The sequence below is a fragment of the Brassica napus genome, chromosome A1 (genome assembly GCF_020379485.1).
Source record: "Brassica napus cultivar Da-Ae chromosome A1, Da-Ae, whole genome shotgun sequence".
NCBI classification, from domain to species: Eukaryota; Viridiplantae; Streptophyta; class Magnoliopsida; order Brassicales; family Brassicaceae; genus Brassica; species Brassica napus.
The window spans coordinates 6,981,358-7,004,827 of record NC_063434.1 but is presented as its reverse complement, the minus strand read 5'-3'; the positions used below and the strand labels follow the sequence as shown (position 1 = coordinate 7,004,827).

General features: G+C 32.8%; 4 protein-coding genes, 1 long non-coding RNA gene and 1 other non-coding gene across 8 annotated transcripts; all 6 read left to right on the top strand.

Moving 5' to 3' along the window:
• The first annotated feature begins 1,020 nt into the window (after positions 1-1,020).
• LOC125578350 lies at positions 1,021-4,017 on the top strand. Of its 3 annotated transcripts, XR_007316449.1 has the most exons (9): positions 1,207-1,221; positions 1,312-1,345; positions 1,821-2,122; positions 2,225-2,399; positions 2,502-2,609; positions 3,034-3,157; positions 3,228-3,311; positions 3,413-3,515; positions 3,713-4,017. It is a non-coding gene; the product is annotated as an uncharacterized LOC125578350 (long non-coding RNA). The 3 variants fall into 3 exon arrangements; XR_007316446.1 differs by having other exon boundaries at positions 1,054-1,221; positions 1,821-2,399; XR_007316448.1 differs by lacking the exon at positions 1,312-1,345 and having other exon boundaries at positions 1,021-1,221; positions 1,821-2,399.
• A 2,622-nt stretch (positions 4,018-6,639) lies between these two features.
• On the top strand, positions 6,640-8,706 carry LOC106440893 (methylsterol monooxygenase 1-2). Its single transcript, XM_013882664.3, has 5 exons — positions 6,640-7,089; positions 7,247-7,569; positions 7,961-8,108; positions 8,199-8,231; positions 8,394-8,706. Exons 1-5 carry the CDS (start codon positions 6,754-6,756, stop codon positions 8,448-8,450), a joined length of 897 nt encoding a protein of 298 aa, XP_013738118.2. The 5' UTR covers positions 6,640-6,753; the 3' UTR covers positions 8,451-8,706.
• Positions 8,707-8,817: 111 nt separating this feature from the next.
• Positions 8,818-8,890, top strand: TRNAK-CUU. The gene has a single exon. It is a non-coding gene; the product is annotated as a tRNA-Lys (tRNA).
• Positions 8,891-13,439: 4,549 nt separating this feature from the next.
• On the top strand, positions 13,440-15,697 carry LOC106440900 (methylsterol monooxygenase 1-3). The gene is made up of 5 exons (XM_013882675.3): positions 13,440-14,284; positions 14,542-14,864; positions 14,980-15,127; positions 15,252-15,284; positions 15,395-15,697. Exons 1-5 carry the CDS (start codon positions 13,961-13,963, stop codon positions 15,437-15,439), a joined length of 873 nt encoding a protein of 290 aa, XP_013738129.1. The 5' UTR covers positions 13,440-13,960; the 3' UTR covers positions 15,440-15,697.
• Positions 15,698-15,718: 21 nt separating this feature from the next.
• LOC106440883 (probable protein S-acyltransferase 13) lies at positions 15,719-17,807 on the top strand. Its single transcript, XM_048740846.1, has 7 exons — positions 15,719-16,146; positions 16,389-16,599; positions 16,697-16,788; positions 16,876-17,005; positions 17,114-17,199; positions 17,295-17,360; positions 17,498-17,807. The coding sequence occupies exons 1-7, from the start codon at positions 15,958-15,960 to the stop codon at positions 17,627-17,629; spliced, it is 906 nt and encodes a 301-aa protein (XP_048596803.1). The 5' UTR covers positions 15,719-15,957; the 3' UTR covers positions 17,630-17,807.
• Positions 17,808-20,319: 2,512 nt separating this feature from the next.
• On the top strand, positions 20,320-22,994 carry LOC106358730. The gene is made up of 9 exons (XM_048735520.1): positions 20,320-21,472; positions 21,573-21,650; positions 21,758-21,835; positions 21,906-21,983; positions 22,081-22,241; positions 22,332-22,412; positions 22,519-22,594; positions 22,688-22,771; positions 22,867-22,994. The coding sequence occupies exons 1-9, from the start codon at positions 20,917-20,919 to the stop codon at positions 22,992-22,994; spliced, it is 1,320 nt and encodes a 439-aa protein (XP_048591477.1). The 5' UTR covers positions 20,320-20,916.
• The last annotated feature ends 476 nt before the right edge of the window (positions 22,995-23,470 follow it).

Genomic DNA, 23,470 nt, shown 5'->3' with positions numbered 1-23,470 from the left:
AAGATTAACTTCGGAGTTCGGAGTCTCTTACCTTTTCACAATCCCAAAGTGTTTATACAGGAAACTTTTTTTTTTTTTTTTTTTTTTTTTTGAACACATTTGGTACAGGAAACAAAACTCTTGGATTTGTAGAAATATGACACGTTAGTCAATAAAACGAGAACCCGAAATTTCGTGAAACCAAACCCTAAAAACCAAAGGTGATAAATATATTTTTTTTTGCAGTGAAGTGATAAATATGCATATACAGAGAGACTCAATTCTCATGTATTTTTATGAAAGTATACTACTGATTAACGGATATAATACTAAACTCATACACTAAAATTAATAAGATTGTTTAGACCAAAAAAAATAAAATGAAATAGATTTGATTAATGTCAAGAATAACATTAGTCTTGTATGGCTAATATTTGTCCGAGGTTTGCTTTCAACTTTCTCATTGTTTTAAGAACTTTTACGCGTGTTATCAATGGTGTCGTCGACTCTTAAGCCTGATAAAGAGGCGCGTTTGGGTCACATCTCTTACTCCAAACGCACTCACGTTCACGCGTAGCGCACTTGTTTTTTTTTTTTTTTCAGTTTCCACCGTGTAGCACAAGGTTACAAATCACAGCAACGTTTGTGTTACATTTAAATATACTTTAATTTCGTGGCTTAACTTGTGACTTTAGAATTTTAAATGTAACGTCACGTTTGGTGATGTAATACAATTTATAATTATATTAACGATTTATATCATTGAATAACTGACTCTGCTTATTTCAAAGTTTTGTTATGCACATAATATTTTACTATTGTCATAAGAAATACATAGGTCCATGTCCAGAAAAGTTAAGTAGTCGATGTCAATACCATATCCGTGAATTGGTTAAAAATCTAACCTATACTAAAAGGATTATATGAGCATTAGGGAGAGTGTCCACGTAGGACAATTTAATCAACAAATCAGGAACGATGTAATTGGACACGTCAGACAGACCTCACAGATAAAAAAAAAACGTTGAAATCCTTCACCTCACCTCTACCACTTCGTCTTCTCCAATCAAAAGCAAAGAAGCCGAGAACCACTTCTACAATCAATACTTTCGATTCAATAATGATTCCGTTTCATCTTCCTCTTTTCCTCTTTCTGTATGTACTGATCTTCTCTCTTTCGTACAAACCAGAACCCTAGAACTACTCAAAGCTCAATCCATGGCGATAAAACCACAATTACGGGTATGAAATTTTCTTTTGCTTAGTAAGAAAGAACCACTTAACCTAACTAATTTTATTAACCAATAAATTTTCAACACCTCCCTCAACTAGACGCTTCTCTCCAATTCTCACCTGCTCCCAACAGGTATTGTTACAGTAATATTTGTTCAGTCTCAGATTGGTCAGTTTTGTGTAGATTGGTTTCACCGTAGTGTATGGCTTTTGATGAAATTATATCATGTTCTGCTCTGTTTCTATGCGGTGAAGTTATGATTTTCATTTGATTTTGCTCTGTTTTTATAATATGAAAGGCTTGAGCTTTCTCTGTTTTGGTCATTCATTACTCATCTGTGAATCTTGGTTTCACCAGAGTGTAAGGATTTTGATGAGATCTTATCATGTTCTGCTCTGTTTTTAGAGGTGGAAATTATGATATTTCATTCCATTGCTCTGTTTGTTAGAATCTAAAAAACTCCAGCTTTCTTGGTTTTGGTCCATTCACGTACAAATCTCCTTTTTAACCTTTTTATGGCTTTTGCTTCTTGAATCAGAAAGTGAAAAACATATATTTGAGAGATCTTTGATAGGTCCTAATGCACCCATGTTCTTGTGTTTGTTAGATTAAATGGCTTCTTAAGCTTTCAAAAATTCCCGAACTCACCGAACTTCCAAGCTTTAGTAAAGAAGCTGAGGCTTACTTGCAAGCGATCATCGATGGGTTCAACATGGATGCCGCGTTGGAAGTCAAGAAGATCGAGAAAGTAACCAACCACGATGTCAAGGCAGTGGAGTACTTCTTGAAACAAAAGTGTGAATCTCATCCAGAGTTTGCTAAGGTTCTTGAGTTTTCCATTTCGCTTGCACCTCTGAGGACATCAACAACCTCTCCCACCGTTTGATGCTTCGAGAATCGCTTAGCTCCGTTATACTCCCGTCCATGGATGAGCTCATCAAGTTTTTATCATTTTTTTTTGTTTCTTCGTTGCTTTTTACACAAGTTTTTATTTTGTTGTTGTTGCTGCAGAGGTGGCTTCTTGGATGTCACGGTAGAGAGACAAGCAGCGAGGATAAGGAGTATGTATCTGAAAACAATTATCAGACAAGACATTGGATTTTTCAATGTGGAAACAAACACAGGAGAGGTTGTTGGTAGAATGTCTGGAGATACTGTTCTTATACAAGACGCCATGGGTGAGAAGGTAATACCACAATAAATAAAACTTTGAAGCTTAAAATAATAAAACTTTGAAGCTTAAATTTTTTTTTTTAACAAAGAGATTATATTTTCTTGAATCTTGCAGGTTGGGAAGTTTATTCAGCTGGTATCTACATTCGTCGGTGGATTTGCATTAGCTTTTGTTAAAGGATGGCTAAGGTCTTCATCGAGAATTATATATTATGTACAAAAGGTGAGAATTCTGGATCATTTATCAGTCTCTGACTCATACACATTGATAATCTTTCAATCATAAGAAAGTTAAAATGGTCACCTAGAGATAGTGCTACCCATGAATGTCAAAGCGTATTGCAATCTGTATTCAGGCTTTTCTTTTTAACTTGGAAGACTAAGTTGCGTCTTAGCCAATATAAAGATAATGTAACTAAATGACAAAACGGTCAACCATCTGTTGTCTAACAGAAAATAGAGACTTATTTAGTTAGGTTTTGTATTAAGCAAAAACTTTAGGAGTTTCATGAAGTTGTTGTTCATAAAACTGTATTCTATGAAATATTTGAAAGAAATGTGCTATTCTCATCTAATATCAAATTGGGTGATCCGATAATCTAAAATTATTCTCCATATAAATAATGTGTTTTCTCTTATTTTTTCAGCAACAAGGTTCACAACGGTTATACAAATAGAGGAAAATGATCCCGATGATGCCTCTTACCACATTCCATCCCCTCCGATACAAACAGTTGATTGACATAGCCACTGGTACCAACAACTTACCAGGTAAACAACCACTTATTTTGATTATTTCTTAAAAAGTAAAATTTGACATGAAAGACAAACATTATCCCAGATGTAGTTGGACAAATAAGAATGTTTCAAGGTAACGATCTCCGAGGGCAACAACGGAGGTTAGAATTGGTCTACTACTAAACAGGTACCAAACTTTTTTTTTTTTTTTAAATGTACATTAAACCCAACCGTTTATTTAAAATTTTGCGTAAGGCCAACTTATATATATTCACACAATTCCTGCAGGTCAAAAATGGTCTGCTTGCCCAGTTTAGAGACTTACATAGCATGACAATCATGAAATACAAAGTTGTAATCATTACAAGCATCAATCCCAGAGTATTTAAAGGTAATAATTATCAATTATTTTAGGGATATATAGATATTGTTTAGTTATTAGAATGAATAAACTTCCACTTCAACATGTTTTTTATATATTTATATGGATTATTGGTTTACTTTGTGGTTCACAATGGCTTCTCTGTTTGATAGAACATAAAATTGTCTTTAAATTGTAACACCCTTTTTATTCTTACATGACTACAGGAAAACTGATACTCGCCACAACTCCTGCTACTCGATTTTAGTGTGACAGCACTATTAATCTCATACAAAGTTAGTAATCACTCATGAAGTGGTCATCTAAACTTTGAGCTGAAGTCTACTACAATAATTCTCTCTATATTCCTCATCTCTTAAAAAAATATTTCATTTTCTATCAATCAAAGTTTTATTAAACTTTCATTTCCATAATTTTTTTCATGTTCTGAATTTTTTGGGTTATTACATATTAAAAACTACAACATTAAACCATTACTTACATTAACTTTTTTTTTGTATTGTTTGCAACATTTTTTCAGGATTAAAATTTCTAGATTTGACAATCTCAATAGCAGAGATAGAAGCAATTTCCAGCAGATATATGGAGTTCCATGAGGTCTATGACCACCAAAAAACAAGCCTATAAGATTGTTGAACACTGTAGTTTCACAACAACACTAATAGAGAGTCAGGAACACACACACAAACCATATTTAACTCTTATGCACCATAATAAGCATACAGGTTGTGATTGGAAAAAATTAAATATTTGACCACCAATAATTCTCTCCTCAGCCCATGAAGCTGTTTTAAAAGTTAAAACCCAACACAATAATTCTTCTAGATTTTTTAAAAAATCACGACTCACAAAATTTTCTAAGGATACATGGTTACTAATTTTGTAAGGAATCTTTATATAAAATCCCATATTTACAAAAATCTTCAGCTGAAAAGGAAGGTAATATATTTCGCTAAACCAACATTTACGATCTTTGACTATATCCTTTAAAAGGGAAATTAATTTTTTTTTAAAAAATCAAACTCTCCCAAAAACTCATCTTTCTCTTGGGTAAAAAATACCTAAAAGCTGAATATAATTAAACATATAAAAAAAGATGGCCCAAAAAAGATTGGAAACATAAATGACAAAATTTACATTATACAAAGATAAACTTCTAAATCGAGAATAAAAATGAAGTAAGAAGGAGGTTACACCTAACTACAAAGACAATAGAAAACATGCAATGCAATGAAACTGAAGGTTTAATAAATATAAATTAAATTCTATTGGAAATACACATTTGTGAGAGTAATTATATAGGATGAAAGAATAATTTTTTTATAAAATTATTGAACATTAGCAAGTGGAAAAGAAAATCACGTAGGAACAAAGAGTATTAATCCTAAAATGTATAAAGATTTAAATTAAATAAATGATATATTAAATAATATAAGCTAACTACAAATTATTGTAGATTATTATTTAAAATTAAAATATTTAAAAGCATTTTCCGCGCGTAGCGCGGACAAAGACTCTAGTAATGATTAATGGTTTTGAGTAAGTACAAAGTAGAGTTTCTTTATAATGTATATACAATAAATTGTATGAAAGAATTAGAGAAAGACAATCTAACAAAAACAACAAGAGGCTGTTTGGTGTCCTCTACTTTTAGGCATGTCAACTTTAAACACTATTATTCTTGAATTATACGACCCCCGTGACCATAAGAAAACTTTAGACGTTGAACAAAAAACACATGTCTTAAGAAAAAGGGAAATTAAGTGAATAAAATATCACTATTAAGCTGCAAATGGTTGTATTATTAGATAAGAGTATCACAAAAATGGATTTATGTAAAAAATATTGAGGTCCAAGTTAGCTAGAAACAAACAAGAAGATATGTAAAAATTCTCTGTTAGATAAGAAAATGATAAACTTAAAGTTCTTTTCTCCTCTAACTTTCTAGTTTTCACTTAATCACGTTCATATATATACTTCGTTCATAGACCATATTGTTTGGTTAAGACTGATGACTTCATCGTTCTTGGGCTAAATCAACGATTCACTATTACTATATCCTTAAAATAGGTCGAGTTTTAGAATGGGCTTTAGTAGGGTTTCTCCTTTCATGTATATTGCTTTAATTAGGCCTTTCTGTTTAGAAGTCGAGACAAATACGAAAATGTCCACAGATCAAATAATCAACACTTAACTAATTTTGTTTAAACCTAATTTACAAAGCAATTATTTCGGTCATTTGGAGTTTTGGACCTTTTCCAAGAGGAAAGAATAATCTGACAGTTCTCTTCATTATATTTCTTTTAGTTAAGCTTTGCCTAAACAATATATATACACTAAAAGCTAGTGCTCTTAACAGAAAAACGTTGCTGGCACAGACGACTAACCAAAAGGCCTGGAGTTGATATTGTGGATTCAAGTCCAATTTCTAATCGATGTTCGTGATCATGCATATCATGGGATAAGATCATTATGTTTAGTTAGACAGTAATCATGGATCATACATGTGATCAATTGCATATAAATTAATAGGCCTAATGTAAGAAGGGACACTGCACAAAAGTAAAAGAAAATCTTGATTGTAAATTGTGTGCAATATACATTTAAACTCATCAGGGATCAACTTGAGAACAAGTACATATAATGGATTGTGTCCATGTCAGTGTTGCAGTGATGTGTATATCTTTAACAAACTACTGTTTTTGTATTATATGAAAAATTCTGAAAGTAACTTTTTGCTAACAATAATATTGTGGAGACACAAACAGTTTTTTGGTCAGGAGAATTGATTTTGTATAGCACAAAATGCACACCTTAATGAACATTGAACTACTGTATAATGAAAGCATATGATTAATGACTAAATGAGATTGTAGAGAATGTTCTAACCTCTAACTTGTTCAACGCGTTCAATAGCCTTTATTATAAATATGGTCTCATTACATGCCACAAACTCTTAAACAGTCGGATAGACTCGAGAGAAGTTGGTGATTTTGGATTAATCCGGTTCAACAGAAAACATAGTAGTAGTGCATGTCACGTGACATCACACTTGGTTGGTGAACTGTTACGCCACGTCATCACCACGAATATTCGCCAAGTCAGTCTATAACATAACAAAAATATAATAACAGACAAAATCCAGCTAACAACGACACTCTCTCTTTCTCATCGCTCCACTCTCTTCTCTCTGGATCTCCCTCCCACGTCAACGACCACCATCTCGCCTTCTCCGTCACCGGAAACAATGATCCCTTACGCAACGATCGAAGAGGCCTCTCTGGCGTTAGGCCGAAACCTCACGACACTCGAGTCTCTCTGGTTCGATTACTCCGCCACGAAGTCAGATTACTACCTATACTGCCACAACATCCTCTTCCTCTTCCTCATCTTCTCCCTCGTCCCTCTCCCTCTCGTCTTCGTCGAATTGGCGCGATCCGCCTCGGGCTGGTTCGATCGGTACAAGATTCAGCCCAAGGTCAAGAACTCCTTCTCCGACATGTTCCGTTGCTACAGAGATGTAATGAAGATGTTCATCCTCGTCGTTGGCCCTTTGCAGCTCGTCTCTTATCCTTCAATCCAGGTAATTATAAAGTTTCGATCTTTGGCTCGTGGGTCTTTAACCCACGTAATAAAGTTTCGATCTTTGGCTTGTGGGTCTTTAACCCATGTAATAAAGTTTCGATCTTTGGCTTGTGGGTGTTCGAGATTTGGTCTGATGAATGTGTAATTGGGAACAGATGATTGAGATTCGGAGTGGGTTGCCGTTACCGTCTTTCGGGGAGATTGCGGCGCAGTTAGTGGTTTACTTCTTGGTGGAGGACTATACGAACTATTGGGTTCATAGATTCTTTCATAGCAAGTGGGGTTACGAGAAGATTCATCATATCCATCATGAGTACACTGCTCCTATAGGGTACGCTGCGCCTTATGCGCATTGGGCTGAGGTTTTGCTTCTTGGGGTTCCGACGTTTCTTGGACCTGCTATTGCTCCTGGACACATGATTACCTTCTGGTTGTGGATTGCTTTGCGCCAGATTGAAGCCATTGAGACTCACAGCGGGTAAGGAAAATGGGTAATGGTTGATCCATTGATTTTACATTCGATTGCATCATAACAAGTTTTGAATTTTTTTAACTAAAATTATCAGCTTTCTTTTGTTAGTATATCTATGAAAGTTCTACTTTATAATGGGCTATGTGGGATCTTTCAATAGTGGTTTACCTTTCTTTTTTGTGGGGATGAGGTAAAGCACTAGCCTTTTTCTGATACTTTCTAGTCCCTTTTAGATTTTGAGGATTGTTTTAGATATTAGCCTTTTTGGTGAGCATTTTCTATTGGTTGAGCATGCAAACATCTTTCAAATGATAAGCTGTTCTCTCTTGATGACTATCTAAAAGCAAATAAGTAGTTGTGCAATATGGGTTGACTTGTTTTTTGTTTTGTTTTACAGATATGATTTTCCATGGACACTGACGAAATTCATTCCATTCTATGGTGGAGCTGAGTATCATGATTACCATCATTACGTTGGAGGACAAAGCCAAAGCAACTTTGCTTCAGTTTTCACTTACTGCGATTACATCTATGGAACTGACAAAGTGAGTTTTTTTTTTTTTGAAACTTTAGTTCCTTTCTGATTTAGTAGTTCTGGATGAAATCATTGACAATATGTTAATACTTTTCATCAGGGTTACCGATTCCAAAAGAAGCTTCTTCAGCAGGTAAAACAAATACTCCCACAATTAGCAGTATATGTATCTCTTGTCAGAACCAAAGTTATAGCTATACAATTGTGAACAAAACATCATATTGATGATATGTTTCTTGAATACTTTACTTGCATAGACTCCATTACTTAGTGGTTATATCTTTATGAGTTGCAGATCAAGCAGGAGTCCAAGAAGAGCAACATGCAGGATGGAGGAGATAAGTTAGATTAGTAAAACGTAAAGCTCCTCAGGGAGGTTTGAGTTTACTTATCATAAGATAAGTTATAAGCAATCTGCTAATCTAATCAAGTCAAGACTCACAAAAGACAGAGTAGTTTAGTTTTCTTCTCTTTTCTGCTCTGTCCTGTGTTACATGGACATGGTTGTGCATCTTCAAAATGTGTTCGCTTCTCTCGATCAAAATTGTTACTTTTTTTGTGCGAGATTCTGACTCTTTTAGTTGAAGGCATATGAGTTTGTTTGGTAAGAGTTACAAGTCGAAACTTAGTTTGCTTGCAAACTTGTCAATTCCCCTTTTGTTTGTTTAAAATCTAAAGGTTTACGAAATCAATGATATATAGTCATAAGTACCAACCAAGCCCGTCTAGCTCAGTTGGTAGAGCGCAAGGCTCTTAACCTTGTGGTCGTGGGTTCGAGCCCCACGGTGGGCGTATGATTTTTAAATTTATTTGGGAGTAAATGTAGGATATTATTTGGGAGTAAATGTTCGAGCCCCACGGTGGGCGTGTAATTTTTAAATTTATGTGGGAGTAAATGTAGGATATTATTCGGGAGTAAATGTATAAAGTCGTTTTAGATGGACATTTAAGCCAACCTTTGTACAAACATCTAAATACCAGATGTCGAGCCCCACCGTGTGTGCGAATAATTTTTTAATTTATTTGGGATTAAATGTAGGATGTAAATTCATTTTAGATGGACATTTACGCCGGCTTTGTACGAATATCTAATATATGATAACTCAGCGCATGCACAGAAGAGTTTTTTATATTAATGTATGTTTATTAGATAATTTTAACATTTTGCAATGGTACTATCTTTATCGATCGTAAAATAACAAATACAAATATTTAATCTCTTAAATATATCAATGTTGTTAAATAATTAATGTATTACAGTTCATTTTAACTATTTTTAAAAGTTCATATGCACAAAAAAATTAAGTCTTGCAACTTACATAAATCATCCGAATCAGATAGACAACATCAATTATAAAATGATAAAAAAATTAAGTTTTCTTCTCTCGATTTGTTTACTATTCTCTCCATAAGCGATTTTTATTTTCTACGTCTATAAAATTGTGCTTTCGTTCTCGTTTCTGTGTTACTAATATGAGTTTTTTTTTAACCTTCCTCAATGAATTCGGTAAATTACATAAGTGTCAATTTAAAAATTTACATCTGTAAAATTAGTTCCACTCCATATACATAGCTAAAAATTAAAATTTTGAAAAAATTATCTGCAAATTCTATTCACAGGTTAGTGTTCAAATCTAATATATCTTGCTGTTATAGAATATAAGTATAGACTCAAAATATAGACGTTTGTCTAGTATATATTCACCATTTCGGTCTAAAAATCATCTAATTGTAAAATAACAAAACAAATTACTTGTTTTATTAATATATGCTTTTGAGGTTTAGTTACTTAAGAACATATTGTTAAATATATATCTATATATAATATTTTATCATTCTAGTATATATAACTATGTATAAACTAAGAACTGTTTAATTTATTAAATGATAAACCAAAAAATTATAATAAATAGCTCAAATCTCTCATTATTACAATTATAATAGCTAGATATGATATTAGAAAGAAACAAATATAAGACGAATGATCAAATCTCTCATTCTTTGAACAAACTCAAAAAGAGCTGATTGGAATCTTGTCATAATATTTTATTAAAAGATTTTTAAGAATAAAAATCAAGACTAAAATGTTTACTCGGAATCAAATAATGTATATATATATATATATATATATATATATATAGTGCTTCATATATTAAAAATTATTTCAATTTGAAAAAGTGTATTTCTGAGATTGTCATGATCAAATAACATATTAGAAATCACTTATTTAAAAATAATTTGTATACATAAAAGTATATACATTAGAGTAAGCACATAAATTAAAATCAATAATATTTGTTTATTTGCAATCAAGTTTTTGGTAAATAAATCAAAACAATCATTCTATTTACTTTATCTGGTATATAATTAAACTTTAGTGATATTGACACATATATAATATATATTTTAATATAAATATTGGTTATTGACACTTCCTATTCATATGATTTTATTAAAAAAATTATATTTGCTGTAACAAAAATTTAAACCCTTATTCACAAAAATTTAAAGTGAGATTTATCAATACAAATTTCAAAATTAAAATATATTAAGATTCCAGTAATTTTTCAATGCAAATTTTGAAATTAAAATATTTAATTATTTTATATAGTATATAATTTAATTTAAATGTTATTAATATATATATATAATATGAATATGTTTAATGAGACTAATTATTCATACGATTTATGATCATTTGAATCTTCCTTGCTTGAACAAAAAAAAGTTAAACCATTGATCACAAAATTTTCGGTGTGGAACTGTTACCATTATTAGTAATGTATAGTCATTTTACAAAATTTCAAATATAACATATAAGAATTTTTTATTATATTTGTTATGTGATTGTTTAACTTCTTTTAATAATATAAATTTAAACAAAAAAGAAAGATGATACAAAAATTGTTATCAAATATGTATTATTTATAATTATTAATTGTCATATATATTTTAGTCATATTAGGATATTTCGTAACTTTTATTAAGGAAAGAATTGAAGATATTCTTTTGTACACTACTAATCAATTTGATAATTAGTTTTTTAAAGAGTATATTCATGATTTCGAAAAGTACGAAACAGATTGAGCCAAAATATTAACAAATTTATATTATAAACTTTTTTAGAAATTTGTTAAAGAGACTGTAAAAGAATTATCTGATTTTTATTTAAATTATTAAAATAAAATACAAAAAAATTTAAATAAACAAGTAATTTATAATGCGGGTTTGAATAATTCAAATTTTCTAAATTTTAGGCCACCTAAAAAATAATCATAATATATAGTACATATCATTTTATGATTGTATAAGAACTTAAATTTATATAAATTATAGTTTTGTATTTTTGTCACGTAATAATATTTATTATGACAGTTAATTCCGTGTTTGAAAGGGCATATAAAAATCTAGTATACTTTTATACCATCTCTAATGTATTCTCCTATTTTCTTTTAAAATTGAAGAACTTTAAAATATTTTTTTCTCGCCAATATATTAATATATTTTATCCTTAAAAGAATATTCTTTAATATATTCTAATTTTATATCACAGCTAGTAATTTTTATTTATGAAAGTTGAAATTAACCCTATTAATTATAAGTTTTGCAATATTTTCATAAAATTATGATATAGTTTAAACTAAAGTTTCTCTAGAACACTATTAAACAAATATAAGTGTTATTTTATTTTTATAGAAAACTGTATTCTTTTAAAAAAAAAATATTTTTGGATATAATTATATATATACTATTTTGTAAATAAAAAGTATGACTTTATAATGGATAAATGCTAGTATTTTCTCTTATTGATAGATGAAAAATAGCAATCTACATTTACAAAATAAATAATAATTTATATAGCTTAGAAAAAAACATCGAGATGGGTTGGAGTACATTTTCTTTTACTATAATATTATGATATGAAAATACAATGAGTTAAAGATTCTCTTAGATCAATTTTTTTTATTAATCTGAGAATATCTCAGATATATGAAAAGACTCCGTCTAATTTCAAAAAGAGCTAAAGATCCTTTTAAATTAGATGTCGCAGCGGTTGCGGTTGCGGTTGCGGGAGTTTGTAGATGCGGGTGGTTGCGGTTTCTAGCGGTTTTAAGAAATTTGTACGACAGGTACTGCGGTTAAAAATTGGTGCGTTTACGGGTGACTTATGACTGGTTAACTACCAAATGCGGTAAGAGTCAAATAATAAATTAACAATATTTACATTTAATATAATTATAAAAATATAAAAAATCATAAAATTATAATAAATATAAAATTTATATTTAGAAAGTAATAATTTTAATTTTTGAAAATTTATTGAAATTGTTTTTACTATAAAATTTTATAATATTAATTAAAATATAATAGATATATTTTAATATTTTCATAATTTTAATTTTAAAATTTTTATTAAATATTTTTACATTTGTATATATATTGTTTTAAAAAAAAAGAAATTTTTTTTACCCTTCCGCAACCACCCGCAACCGCAAACGCTAGCTGGAACCAGCTTTTGAATTTATGAGATTCGGAGCAGTTTGACGCGGTTTAGAGCGATTTGAGTGATTGTTGCAAACCGCCGACAACCGCTACCAACCGCAAAAGCTGCGTTTGCGGGTGGTAGCGGGAAAACCAGTCGCCTCCTTAATCGATCAGTTGGGTTGGTGGTTCCTGTGGGCCAATTGGCCGACAATATTGTGTCAGCCAAAAAACATGTGGATGGTAAAAGAAACGATTATGGCAGAAATATGGTGTACGTCATTGATGGGCGCAACTTTGGAAGGAGATTCTCAATCATGACGTGATAGTTGTATAATGCAATAAAGTTATTAAATTTTATGGGCCACAACCACCAAGTAGCGTAGATCAACAACACCTTCCGTGTGTAGGGTGGAGATGAAAGTGTATTATCCTGGAGGACGTGGTTGGTTTTCGTGTGGTGGATACTTGTTTACTTACATGAAAGTTTAACATCTGTATAAAAATAAGAAAGTTTTCTACACATGACATGCAAATGTAGGAAAGTGAAAGTTGTGGAATAGCCTAAATCACATTCCAAAGTTTAGAAAAATTAAGTAAATATTTTGAACTCAAACCTCTAAACCAAACATAAACCCTACTAAAATAACCATAAACCCTACACAAGAATAAATACGGTATATCTTAATAACATGTCATGACAATAAGTAAACAAGAAAGCATATCGTTGAAGTAACTCTATCCCCAAAATCTTAAAAATAAAATCCTTCAGTTTAAACCCTAATCCTAACGTGTACAGTACATAAAGATAAGATTTTATTGGCTAGGATTTGCTTGCGCGCTGGCACTTCTTCAAGATTTTCAAATACGGAAGCTCTAGTTCATTTCCCCTTAAAGGTTGAGAAAAATAGTTGAAGGCACCCCTGAAATAATAATAAAAAACAAAAACAGAAGGCGACCATACTTGTTTGTGTTCTACTAAAAACAGAAAGAGGATGACCACATTTGGCGGACTTCTCAACGGCAAAAAGTAAGATTTTAATTTTGGGAAAATCGAAACTGATATAGCAGAGATTAGGTCACTATAGTTTGATTCTGCTTAGATAATGAGTCCAAAACCCTCGTTTAGCTTCATACTTACTCTACATCGAACTCTTTTTCTACTCTCCTTATATATACTTCGGTTATGGTCCTCTAGAAAAAAATCCAATGCTGTAATATTAAATGTATTTTTACTGTGGTGACTGATCGGATCAACCGATAAGATAAATAGTTTTTTTATATCTGTCTATATATATATACTTCTCAACTCCAACACATTGCTATAAAGTATATACATACAAGTGATAAAACAGACAAGTCCAGACTAACTCTCAAAGTATGATCCCTTACCCAACCGTCCAAGACGCGTCCGTAGCTTTAGGACGGAACCTGACTTGGTTCGAGACGGTTTGGTTCGATTACTCAGCTACCAAATCTGATTTCCATGTCTATTGCCACACCATTTTAGTACTCTTTCTCGTCTTTTCTCTCGCTCCTCTCCCTTTTGTGTTTGTTGAATTGACTGGCTGGTTCGAGCGGTTCAAGATTCAGCCGAAGGTGAAGTATTCGTTGTCTGATATGTTTCTGTGTTATAAAGAGGTTATGAAGCTGTTCCTTCGTGTAGTCGGCACGTTGCAATTCGTTACTTATCCTTCCATCCAGGTTACTTATTGATTTTCTTTTATTTATATATTTTTTGTGAACGTGTTATTAACTTTGTAAGCGTTTGAGTCTTTTTTTAGAAAAATTAAAAAGAGAAATCCAATATTTTATATAGAAAAAATATTTTCCTATTTAATGTGTTTGTATTGCAACATATTTTGTGTTAAGAGTTATTTAAATTTGCAAATTTAACATTTAAACGCAAAAACCTTGTGATCTTGAAATGTACTAGACACATATCTGTGTGTTAATTACAGATGACTGGGATTCGAAGTGGATTGCCATTACCATCGCTAATGGAGATAGTAGCACAATTAGTGGTTTACTTCTTGATAGAAGATTACACTAACTACTGGATCCATAGATGGTTGCATTGCAAATGGGGTTATGAGAAGATACATCGAGTCCATCACGAGTACACATCTCCAATCGGATATGCATCGCCGTATGCACATTGGGCCGAGGTCTTGCTTCTTGGGATCCCGACGTTTCTTGGACCAGCGATTGCACCTGGCCACATTATGACCTTTTGGTTATGGATAAGCTTACGTCAAATGGAGGCCATAGAAACTCACAGCGGGTAAACTGAACATCCAAATCATAGTTCTGTTTTGCGTTTACATTACCTTCCTAATAAATCATAATAACGGTTTAATAATCGTGTTACCATTTGAAATTGTTTTATTTGTTTTCAGATATGATCTTCCATGGACTCTGACAAAACTGGTTCCATTCTATGGTGGAGCTGAGTATCATGATTATCATCACTACGTTGGAGGAAAAAGCCAGAGCAACTTTGCTTCAGTTTTTACTTATTGCGACTATATCTATGGAACTGACAAAGTGAGTATAAATCAAATTTCACGTAAAGGAAACTCTTGTTCCTTAGTTTATTCGAACTATAAATCTTTGATCACAATGACAAGTTTTGTTTTTTTCTTTTTTATATAAATTTTTCTATCATTAGGGCTATCGAGTCCATAAGAAGCTTCTTCAGCAGGTATAATATTCTTCTCAAACTCAGATTCTACTCTTTGTTTCTTATAAAGCCTCCTCATATATATGGTCTTAATTATCAATATTTTGTTTGTTTGATGATACATATGGTAGATTAAGGAGGAAGCCGATCAGAAGGGAGGAAGGAAATATGATTAGTAATGAAGCCCTTTTGTCAAAAGAGATTGATTAGTAATAAATCCGAAGAGGGTTGAAAGTTTCAACCTATTATTGATAAGTTTAAATAATTGTATATGATCACATATATATAGCCATATAGGTTTAAGGGGATTGTGTTGGTGTTATCTATAGATAGGTCTATGAGATTATGTGAGCCTTCACTTCTTCTCATGAAGAGAGACTTGTCTCTATTTGGGGTAACAAATCAGTAATATAAAACGAGTAAATTTCTTATTATTATTTTTATAAAATAAAATAAAATAAAATAATTCGGATTGGTTATGGCTTTTGGGTGATTCAGGAGACCCGGTTTAGTTTAAACCAATGCTTGTAATGAAATTACTTTACTGTCTTAATCCTCACAAGCCTATTGTCTGCCCAGAAAAACCAAAGTAAAGAGAGATTATGACTTTTGTGTAAGAAAGAAAGGAATCCAGAGAAAATTTTTCCAGCTCGATTCTCTACTCAAATTTCTCAATCTTTCGAGTTAGAGAGCAATGGCGTGGAACGTGTTCAAGTACTGCACAGCACTTCGCGCGTTGGGCTCGATCATGATCCTCGTCGTAATCGGGATCATCGGATTCACATACTACGCCCTCGTCGTCGCCAATTACGGACCTTCTCTCTTCCTCGGTGGTTTCGATTCACTACTAGCTCTTCTCGTCTTAGCGCTCTTTCACTTTCTGGTATTATTAACTCCCATCGCCTCCACGTCAAAAAATATTGAATCTTTTTGAGATCTTTAAGTAACCCTAGCTAGATAAAGATAGTGTATAAGCCAAGAAAAGAGCAATAAAGTAGTCACCTTTATTGTATCTTGTTATAGATTTATTTACATTTTATAACTCAAGAGACTTCTTAAGAGATAGAAAGAAGAAGTGAAGGAGTGCCTTTGTGGTGATTATTTGCTGGTTTTGTTACTGTGCAGCTTATAATGTTACTATGGAGTTATTTCTCTGTTGTTGTGACGGACCCTGGTGGTGTTCCACCTGGATGGAGACCGGAGCTAGACATAGAGAAAAGCGACGGAAACCAAGAGTACTCATCACTTACGGTTGGAGATTCCTCCTCTCATATTGTAAGATACTGCCGGAAGTGCAATCAGTATAAACCCCCTCGTTCTCACCATTGTTCTGTCTGTAAGTCTCTTTGACCTGTGACTCTCTCTTTTTAATTCGGATCCAGATATTGTATTTAGTTGGTGAGCATTCTAAAGGCTTCATCTTGTGGTTTTAGGTGGAAGATGCATTCTAAAGATGGACCATCACTGTGTTTGGGTTGTGAATTGTGTTGGGGCAAAGAACTACAAGTCTTTTCTCCTGTTCTTGGTATGTCAAAAGGAACTTGCCATAACTCTTTTGCTAATGACATTGTGTGTCCATTGATGTTGGCCTAATGCTATGTCAAAAATGCAGTTTTACACATTTCTTGAGACAACGGTGGTTGCAATATCACTGTTTCCAGTTTTCCTCGTATTCTTTACCGATGGAGACAGTGATGTCACCGTATCACCAGGAAGCCTAGCAGCCACTTTTGTTGCATTTGGTGAGTTCAAAGACACACACATACATATATATCTCAATATCTTTATTTTTTTGTGTGTGTGTGTGTTTTCTTGTCTAATTCAAAATCTTACCTTTCTTGCTTTTCCAGTATTGAACATAACATTTGCGCTAAGTGTCCTAGGCTTCCTAATCATGCACATAATGTTGGTCATCCGTAACACCACAACTATTGAGGTAAAAACAAACTCTCACTTTTGGGTTTGCTGTTAACTGAACTAAAGGTTAATGGCAATAAACTTACTGACTAAAGTAATGGTGTTTGATCTCAGGCGTATGAGAAACATACAGCTCCTAACTCTCCGTATAACCTTGGTCGTAAGCAAAACTTTGAACAGGTTTTTATCTTCATCTCACATGCTTTTATGGTAGATTCTTTGAAGTTAACGGGAGAAGTTTCCCTTTGCTAATCTTAGACATAAACACAATCAAAGCTTCTTTTTTTAAAGTAAGTTTGTTTGTTTTGCTGGATCAGGTTTTTGGAATGGATAAACTGTATTGGTTCGTGCCATTATACACAGAAGACGATATGAAGAGGATGCCAGCACTTCGAGGGTTAGACTTCACGAGCAGGTCCGAAGAGTCTGAGCCGCTTCAGTCTTTATGACATTAAAACTTCAAACTCTTGGAAATGGGTTTCTGCTTTTGTGTATGTATCATTGATATGTCTTTGTGTATTAAAGATCAGTGCTTCTTTTATGGAATTTGATTCTTCGTGTAAAAAAAAAAATACTCGAACTTTTTGCACTCCATACATAATTGGGATTCATGCTCATTTTAAAACGCTTTCTAGTCTATTTCATCAAATTATTTTTCTTGTTGTGCAAACAATTATTCTCAAAATAAGTGATGTTTAAAGTTTTTGCGTACTGATTAAGATACCACTAATGTTTATTCTATTTAACTCGATTTACATAAGAACATCAATAACTACACAACTCAACCAATAACGGTCTTAGACACCAAATAATTTTATATTTTTTTACATATAAACACCAATTAATCGAAAACAATAAATATTCTTAAAATTATTTTGGGTAGGCATTTTGGTTTAAATTCAGATTTGGTTTGTTTGGTTCTAAAAACCTTTTAACCAAAGTCAACCGAAATTAATTTGGTTTGGTCTATATTCGATTTGAATTCGGCTTAATTTGTATTTGGATCATCTTGATTTGTATTCGGCTTAGTTTATATTTGGTTCAATTAAATTAAACTGGTTTTTAGTTTTGTTTGAAAAAAATACAATTTGAAACACAAAAACAATCATCAATTAATCACTAAGGGGGCGACTGGTTTTCCTGCTACCACCCGCAAACGCAGCTTTTGCGGTTGGTAGCAGTTGTCGGCGGTTTGCAACAATCACTCAAATCGCTTTAAACCGCTTCAAACCGCTCCGAATCTCATAAATTCAAAAGCTGGCTCCAGCTAGCGTTTGCGGTTGCGGACGGTTGCGGGCGGTTGCGGGAGGGTAAATTTTTTCTTTTTTTTTAAAACGATATATATACAAAAGTAAAAATATTTAATAAAAAATTTAAAATTGAAATTATGAAAATAATAAAATATATCTATTATATTTTAATTAATATTATAAAATTTTATAATAAAAGCAATTTCAATAAATTTTCAAAAATTAAAATTGTAACTTTCTAAATAAATTATAATTTTATGATTTTTGATATTTTTATAATTATATTAAATGTAAATATTGTTGATTTATTATTTGACTGTTACCACATTTGGTAGTTAACCAGTCATAAATCACCCGCAAACGCACCAATTTTTAACCGCAGTACCAGTCGTACAAATCTCTTAAAACCGCTAGAAACCGCAACCGCCTGCATCTACAAACTCCTGCAACCGCAACCGCTGCGTTTGAACCAGTCATGCCCTAAGTCATTACCTTTTTCATATTTAAACGCAAAAACATGAAAATAGAAGACACAATCAATAATTCAAAATTATTATCTTCAAACACCTAGTTTAACAATTATATATAGCTTTTTTAGATTTTGATGATAATTTAAGAAAATAATGATCTTTTATTTTATTGTTAGTTGTGTTTTATATTTATTTACTAGTAAAATATATGTCAGATGGTTTACTATCTTAGATCTTAATATTATTAGTATATTTAGTTTACCTAACTAAATAAATATTTTGATTTTTGATTCTGTTAAGTTTTTAACGAACCAAACCGAACTGCTTGAGTTTATGAAGACATTAACCTAATAGTTGGGAGATATAATTTTGGTTGGTTTGAGTCGGCTTGAATTCAGTTGGTTCGGTTTAATATTTTGTCGACCCCTAGTTAGTATATAAACATGTCAATTAGGATCAAAATCCACGGTCCGATCCCGTCCGGCCCTAAAAATTAATAGGTTGGGTTATAAGCCCAAAAAATTGGACCTTTCGGACTAAGTTCATTTGGACTCTTGATATTTGGGCCTAAGCCCGTTTGGGCTAGAACGGATCCGAAAACCCGAAACTTTATATTTTAGTTTAAATATTATAATTCTTGCAATCAAAACTTTTATTAAAAGTGACATATTTTAATATTTTTGATCCAAACACTAATAAACAAATATGAAAGTTGTTAATGCATCTTATTGTTTAATCATTACAAATATTATATTTTAAATTTTGCAAATGTACCTTCTTCTTTTATAACATATTTTTTCAACATACAAAGTCTGAAATGTTTGAGCCTGTTTATCATAAATTTTATGTTTATATATTTAGTTTAAATTTATATTTATTATTTAAATTTTCATTAAATTTTGTTAGTTTATAATATGTTTTTAAAGTATAAGAAAAAATAAAATATTTTTGACAAAGAAAAAAAGTTTAAACTCACTTTATATTTTAAAATAAAAAGTTGAAATTGATTTTTATGAAAATTCACACTTATTTTTTTTGGTCAAATGAAAATTCACATGTATTAAAGTGATAGAAGTGACAATAATTAGTTATTTTTCGAAAAGCCCAAAAATTCCAAAAAGCCATGTAACACTATAAAGGCGGGCCAGACCAGACTCAAATATTTACAGACTTAAGCAGGTTTGGGCCGGGCCAGCCCGGATTGACATCCCTACTAGTATGCAGCTAAATCACTCTATGTAATTAAGTAGCATTTAGATGCAATATGGCAAAGTTACATTTCCTACAACTATTTTGTAATAAAAAATATCCAAAAACTGACAATAGTCAACAAAACAATATATATATATATATCATACCTATAATAGATTGCATAATCTTATCTAATTACGCCATTTTTAGAAGATAATCTTAGAGAGCAAATTTTGTGTGTAACCATCAGCCAATCATATTGCAACTTTTGTGAAAATTATCTCAAGTAGATTCCTTCATTGTCCTCTCAGTGAAAACTGTATAAAGGGTTGAAAAAAGTCTCACACTTGCAACAACATCTCGAGAGGTTTCTTCTCTCTCTCTTCTGCTGATCGTTTGTTCTTCAAAGGTCTTTAGATCTTTCTCCTTGAGTTAGCACCGTTACTCTGCTGTTTGGATTGGTTTGGTTTGCCTTTACGGTTTTCGTTAATACCGATCGTTATGAACTAGATTACAGTCTTGAGTTGCTCATGTGTAGGGCTCTTGAGTTACTGGTTAATAAAGGTTTTGCTCTTATGGTTGATCCTGTTGCGTTTTAGTTGGATTCTTTTTTTATTACTCTTGACGTTGCTAAGATTCTGCTAATGTTATTTGAGAGTTATGGGTTCACTGTTGTTGTCTCCCTCGAATTTTGTTGAGTTGCATTTTCCAGTTTTATTTGAAGATATATGATTTTGTGTTCAAAGATGCAATTTCATTGTTTGCATCTGAGCTTTCTCATATGAGTTTTATTTATTTGTGTTTAAGTGTAGTAACCAGGGGAAGATGGAGAGAGATGGAGGAGATCCTTTCAACGTTGATTCTCCTTTTGGTGGTTCTTTTAGTGGTTCTTTCGGTGGATCTGGTGGCCCAAACACTGGTCCCCCGAGTCAGATGTCTAATGTTTTTGGAGGAGACGCTTTTGATGGTTTTGGTGCCCCTAACAATGAACCTCCGAGTGAGATGTCTAATGTTTTTGGAAGAGACTCTTTTGGTGGATCTAATGGTGATCCATTTGGTGGCTCTTTTGGTGGATCTAATGGTGATCCGTTTGATGACCCTTTCTTCACCCAGCCTTTTGGTGGTAACATGTTTCAGCCCAGCTTGTTTGGTCCTCCTACCACGGACCCTTTTGCAGGAGTGCGTCCTCCTCCATTAGGGTTTATCGAGAATCATCATCACCAGCCACCACAACCGAGACTACCAGGTGGAGCGTTTATTGAAGAGCTCAATGTTTTAGATGCTGAGGAAGAAGGAGTAGCATATCAGGAGAAGAGCGTAATCCTAGGGAAACGTGGCAGGTCAAGCAGTGAGGTGGAAACTGAAGAGGATATAGCTGAAGGTATAACCCTTAATTTTTCCATTTTTTTCTTCTGCCGTAGTCTCCAATGAGATTGCTTTGGTTTCTTTGTAACTTGACTTGTGTGTTTATGATTCTGTAGAGAGAAGGATCACACACATGCAAAACATGAATGCAAATGCTATGGTGGACAATGGACAATGGGAACAACAAACTCAAGGTTAAAGTTCTTATTTTATTTTGAGAACTACTCAAGGTTATAGTTTCCAAGGGATGAGGTTATTTTCTTTTCTTTGTAACTTGACTTGTGTGTTTATGATTCTGTAGAGAGAAGGATCACACACATGCAAAACATGAATGCAAATGCTATGGTGAACAATGGACAATGGCAGCCACAAACTCAAGGTTATAGTTTCCAAGTTAGGAGATTGTTTTGTTTCTTTGTAACTTGACTTGTGTGTTTATGTTTCTGCAGAGAGAAGGATCACAAACATGCACAACATGCATGCAAATGCTATGGTGACCTATGAACAATGGCAACCACAAACTCAAGGTTATACTATATTTTTTTTTGTAAGGGGTTATGTTTCAAACGAAGGAGATTTTTTTTGTTTTTGTGTAACTTGACTTGTGTGTTTATGTTTCTGCAGAGAGAAGGATCAGACACATGAATACAAATGCTATGGTGAACAGTGGACAATGGCAGCCACAGACTCAAGGTTATAGTTTCCAGAGCTCGACTGTTACTTATGGTGGTCATGACGGAAACTACTACACTTCGTCCACGACCAGAAGGACAGGAAGTGATGGGGTGAGTTGTAACAGTTTTAACACATTTGTCCGTCTGAATAGAGTTTTAGTTTATGCTTAACTACTAAATCTTGGTTTTATCGTGTAACAGTTAACTCTTGAAGAAAGCAAAGAAGCTAATACTGCAACTCGCGAAGCAGCGCACAGGATTTCAAGAGGCTTCCATAACAGGGTAGGTTACACTTTATACACACATACCTTATAAGTACCATAAAAATCCTTTTTTCCTTTGTTGTTGGATCAGTTAAACTGTATAAGTGATGTTTTCATCCTTGCAGGGCCACACAGTTGAGCGTACGCGCAACTCGGATGGTCGGGTTGGTACAAACCAGATCTTGCACAATCTGAACGAAGGCAAGTAACACTTTCCTCGTTATGCTTCAGAAAGATTATATTGTGTAGATGAGAGAACCTCGAATTTATAAACGTTACTTTCTCTTGCTGCAGATGAATTGGCTAGTTTTGAGCAGTTTTGGAGTAGCAATGCTGGAATGCAAATGCAATTCCCCAGTCTGTCGGGTTCCTTTGGCAGTAAGTAGTCGAACTTACGTTGTAGTTTTCTCGTTTGTTTATTATGTTCCTTTCCGAAACAAGAAGAAACACACTCTTTTTGACATTTTTTTCAGGTGGCTTTGTTAACAGAGAGCAACCAATGTTGCCTCCTCCGACTGATCCAAGCTCTTCTCGTGCAAGAAGAGGGCCTTACTGTCACAGAAGAAGGAATGCAACAGATTTAAGCAGACTGGGTTTCTAAAGGCTTCAAGTGAATGTAACCAAAAGACTATTATATACTTTACTTTGGTTGCATGGTTACTGTAACCTCTGTATGATGACATGATTTGAGGGGATTATGATTTATGGTTTATGGTATATGCATGTTTTGCAACATCAACTTGTTCTTAACTGCTTGTACTCAAGTGATTAGATCAAGCCTCAAGGGTTTTCTTCAGTCACTAACCATTATAATTCCTAATTAGAGTTCCTAGGTAAACGCTCAAAATTCATTATAAACAGATTCTACCTCATGTAGTCCTCAGAGTAATGTCTAGATTTCACATTTTGGGAGTTGTAGAATATGTACTAAAAGTAGAAGTTGCATTCTACAGAAAAATAACTATCTTTACAATTAGTAGAATTCACATTTCCCTATTTAGAATTTGAAGTAAAAGTAGATTGTTCGTTCTAAAAAAACAAACGAACTTGTTTTATCTAGAATTCACTTTCTACTAA

Excerpts from the sequence above, each read along its gene's own strand:
- LOC106358730 (XM_048735520.1), top strand. The coding sequence starts at position 20,917 with ATGGAGAGAGATGGAGGAGATCCTTTCAACGTTGATTCTCCTTTTGGT. Across the intron at positions 22,595-22,687 it reads CTTGCACAATCTGAACGAAG|ATGAATTGGCTAGTTTTGAG; the intron begins GCAAGTAACACT and ends CTCTTGCTGCAG. Across the intron at positions 22,772-22,866 it reads TCTGTCGGGTTCCTTTGGCA|GTGGCTTTGTTAACAGAGAG; the intron begins GTAAGTAGTCGA and ends CATTTTTTTCAG.
- LOC106440893 (XM_013882664.3), top strand. The coding sequence starts at position 6,754 with ATGATCCCTTACGCAACGATCGAAGAGGCCTCTCTGGCGTTAGGCCGA. Across the intron at positions 7,090-7,246 it reads TCTCTTATCCTTCAATCCAG|ATGATTGAGATTCGGAGTGG; the intron begins GTAATTATAAAG and ends AATTGGGAACAG. Across the intron at positions 8,232-8,393 it reads AAAAGAAGCTTCTTCAGCAG|ATCAAGCAGGAGTCCAAGAA; the intron begins GTAAAACAAATA and ends TATGAGTTGCAG.
- LOC106440883 (XM_048740846.1), top strand. The coding sequence starts at position 15,958 with ATGGCGTGGAACGTGTTCAAGTACTGCACAGCACTTCGCGCGTTGGGC. Across the intron at positions 17,006-17,113 it reads AGCCACTTTTGTTGCATTTG|TATTGAACATAACATTTGCG; the intron begins GTGAGTTCAAAG and ends TTGCTTTTCCAG. Across the intron at positions 17,361-17,497 it reads GTAAGCAAAACTTTGAACAG|GTTTTTGGAATGGATAAACT; the intron begins GTTTTTATCTTC and ends TTGCTGGATCAG.
- LOC106440900 (XM_013882675.3), top strand. The coding sequence starts at position 13,961 with ATGATCCCTTACCCAACCGTCCAAGACGCGTCCGTAGCTTTAGGACGG. Across the intron at positions 15,128-15,251 it reads ATATCTATGGAACTGACAAA|GGCTATCGAGTCCATAAGAA; the intron begins GTGAGTATAAAT and ends TTCTATCATTAG. Across the intron at positions 15,285-15,394 it reads ATAAGAAGCTTCTTCAGCAG|ATTAAGGAGGAAGCCGATCA; the intron begins GTATAATATTCT and ends TACATATGGTAG.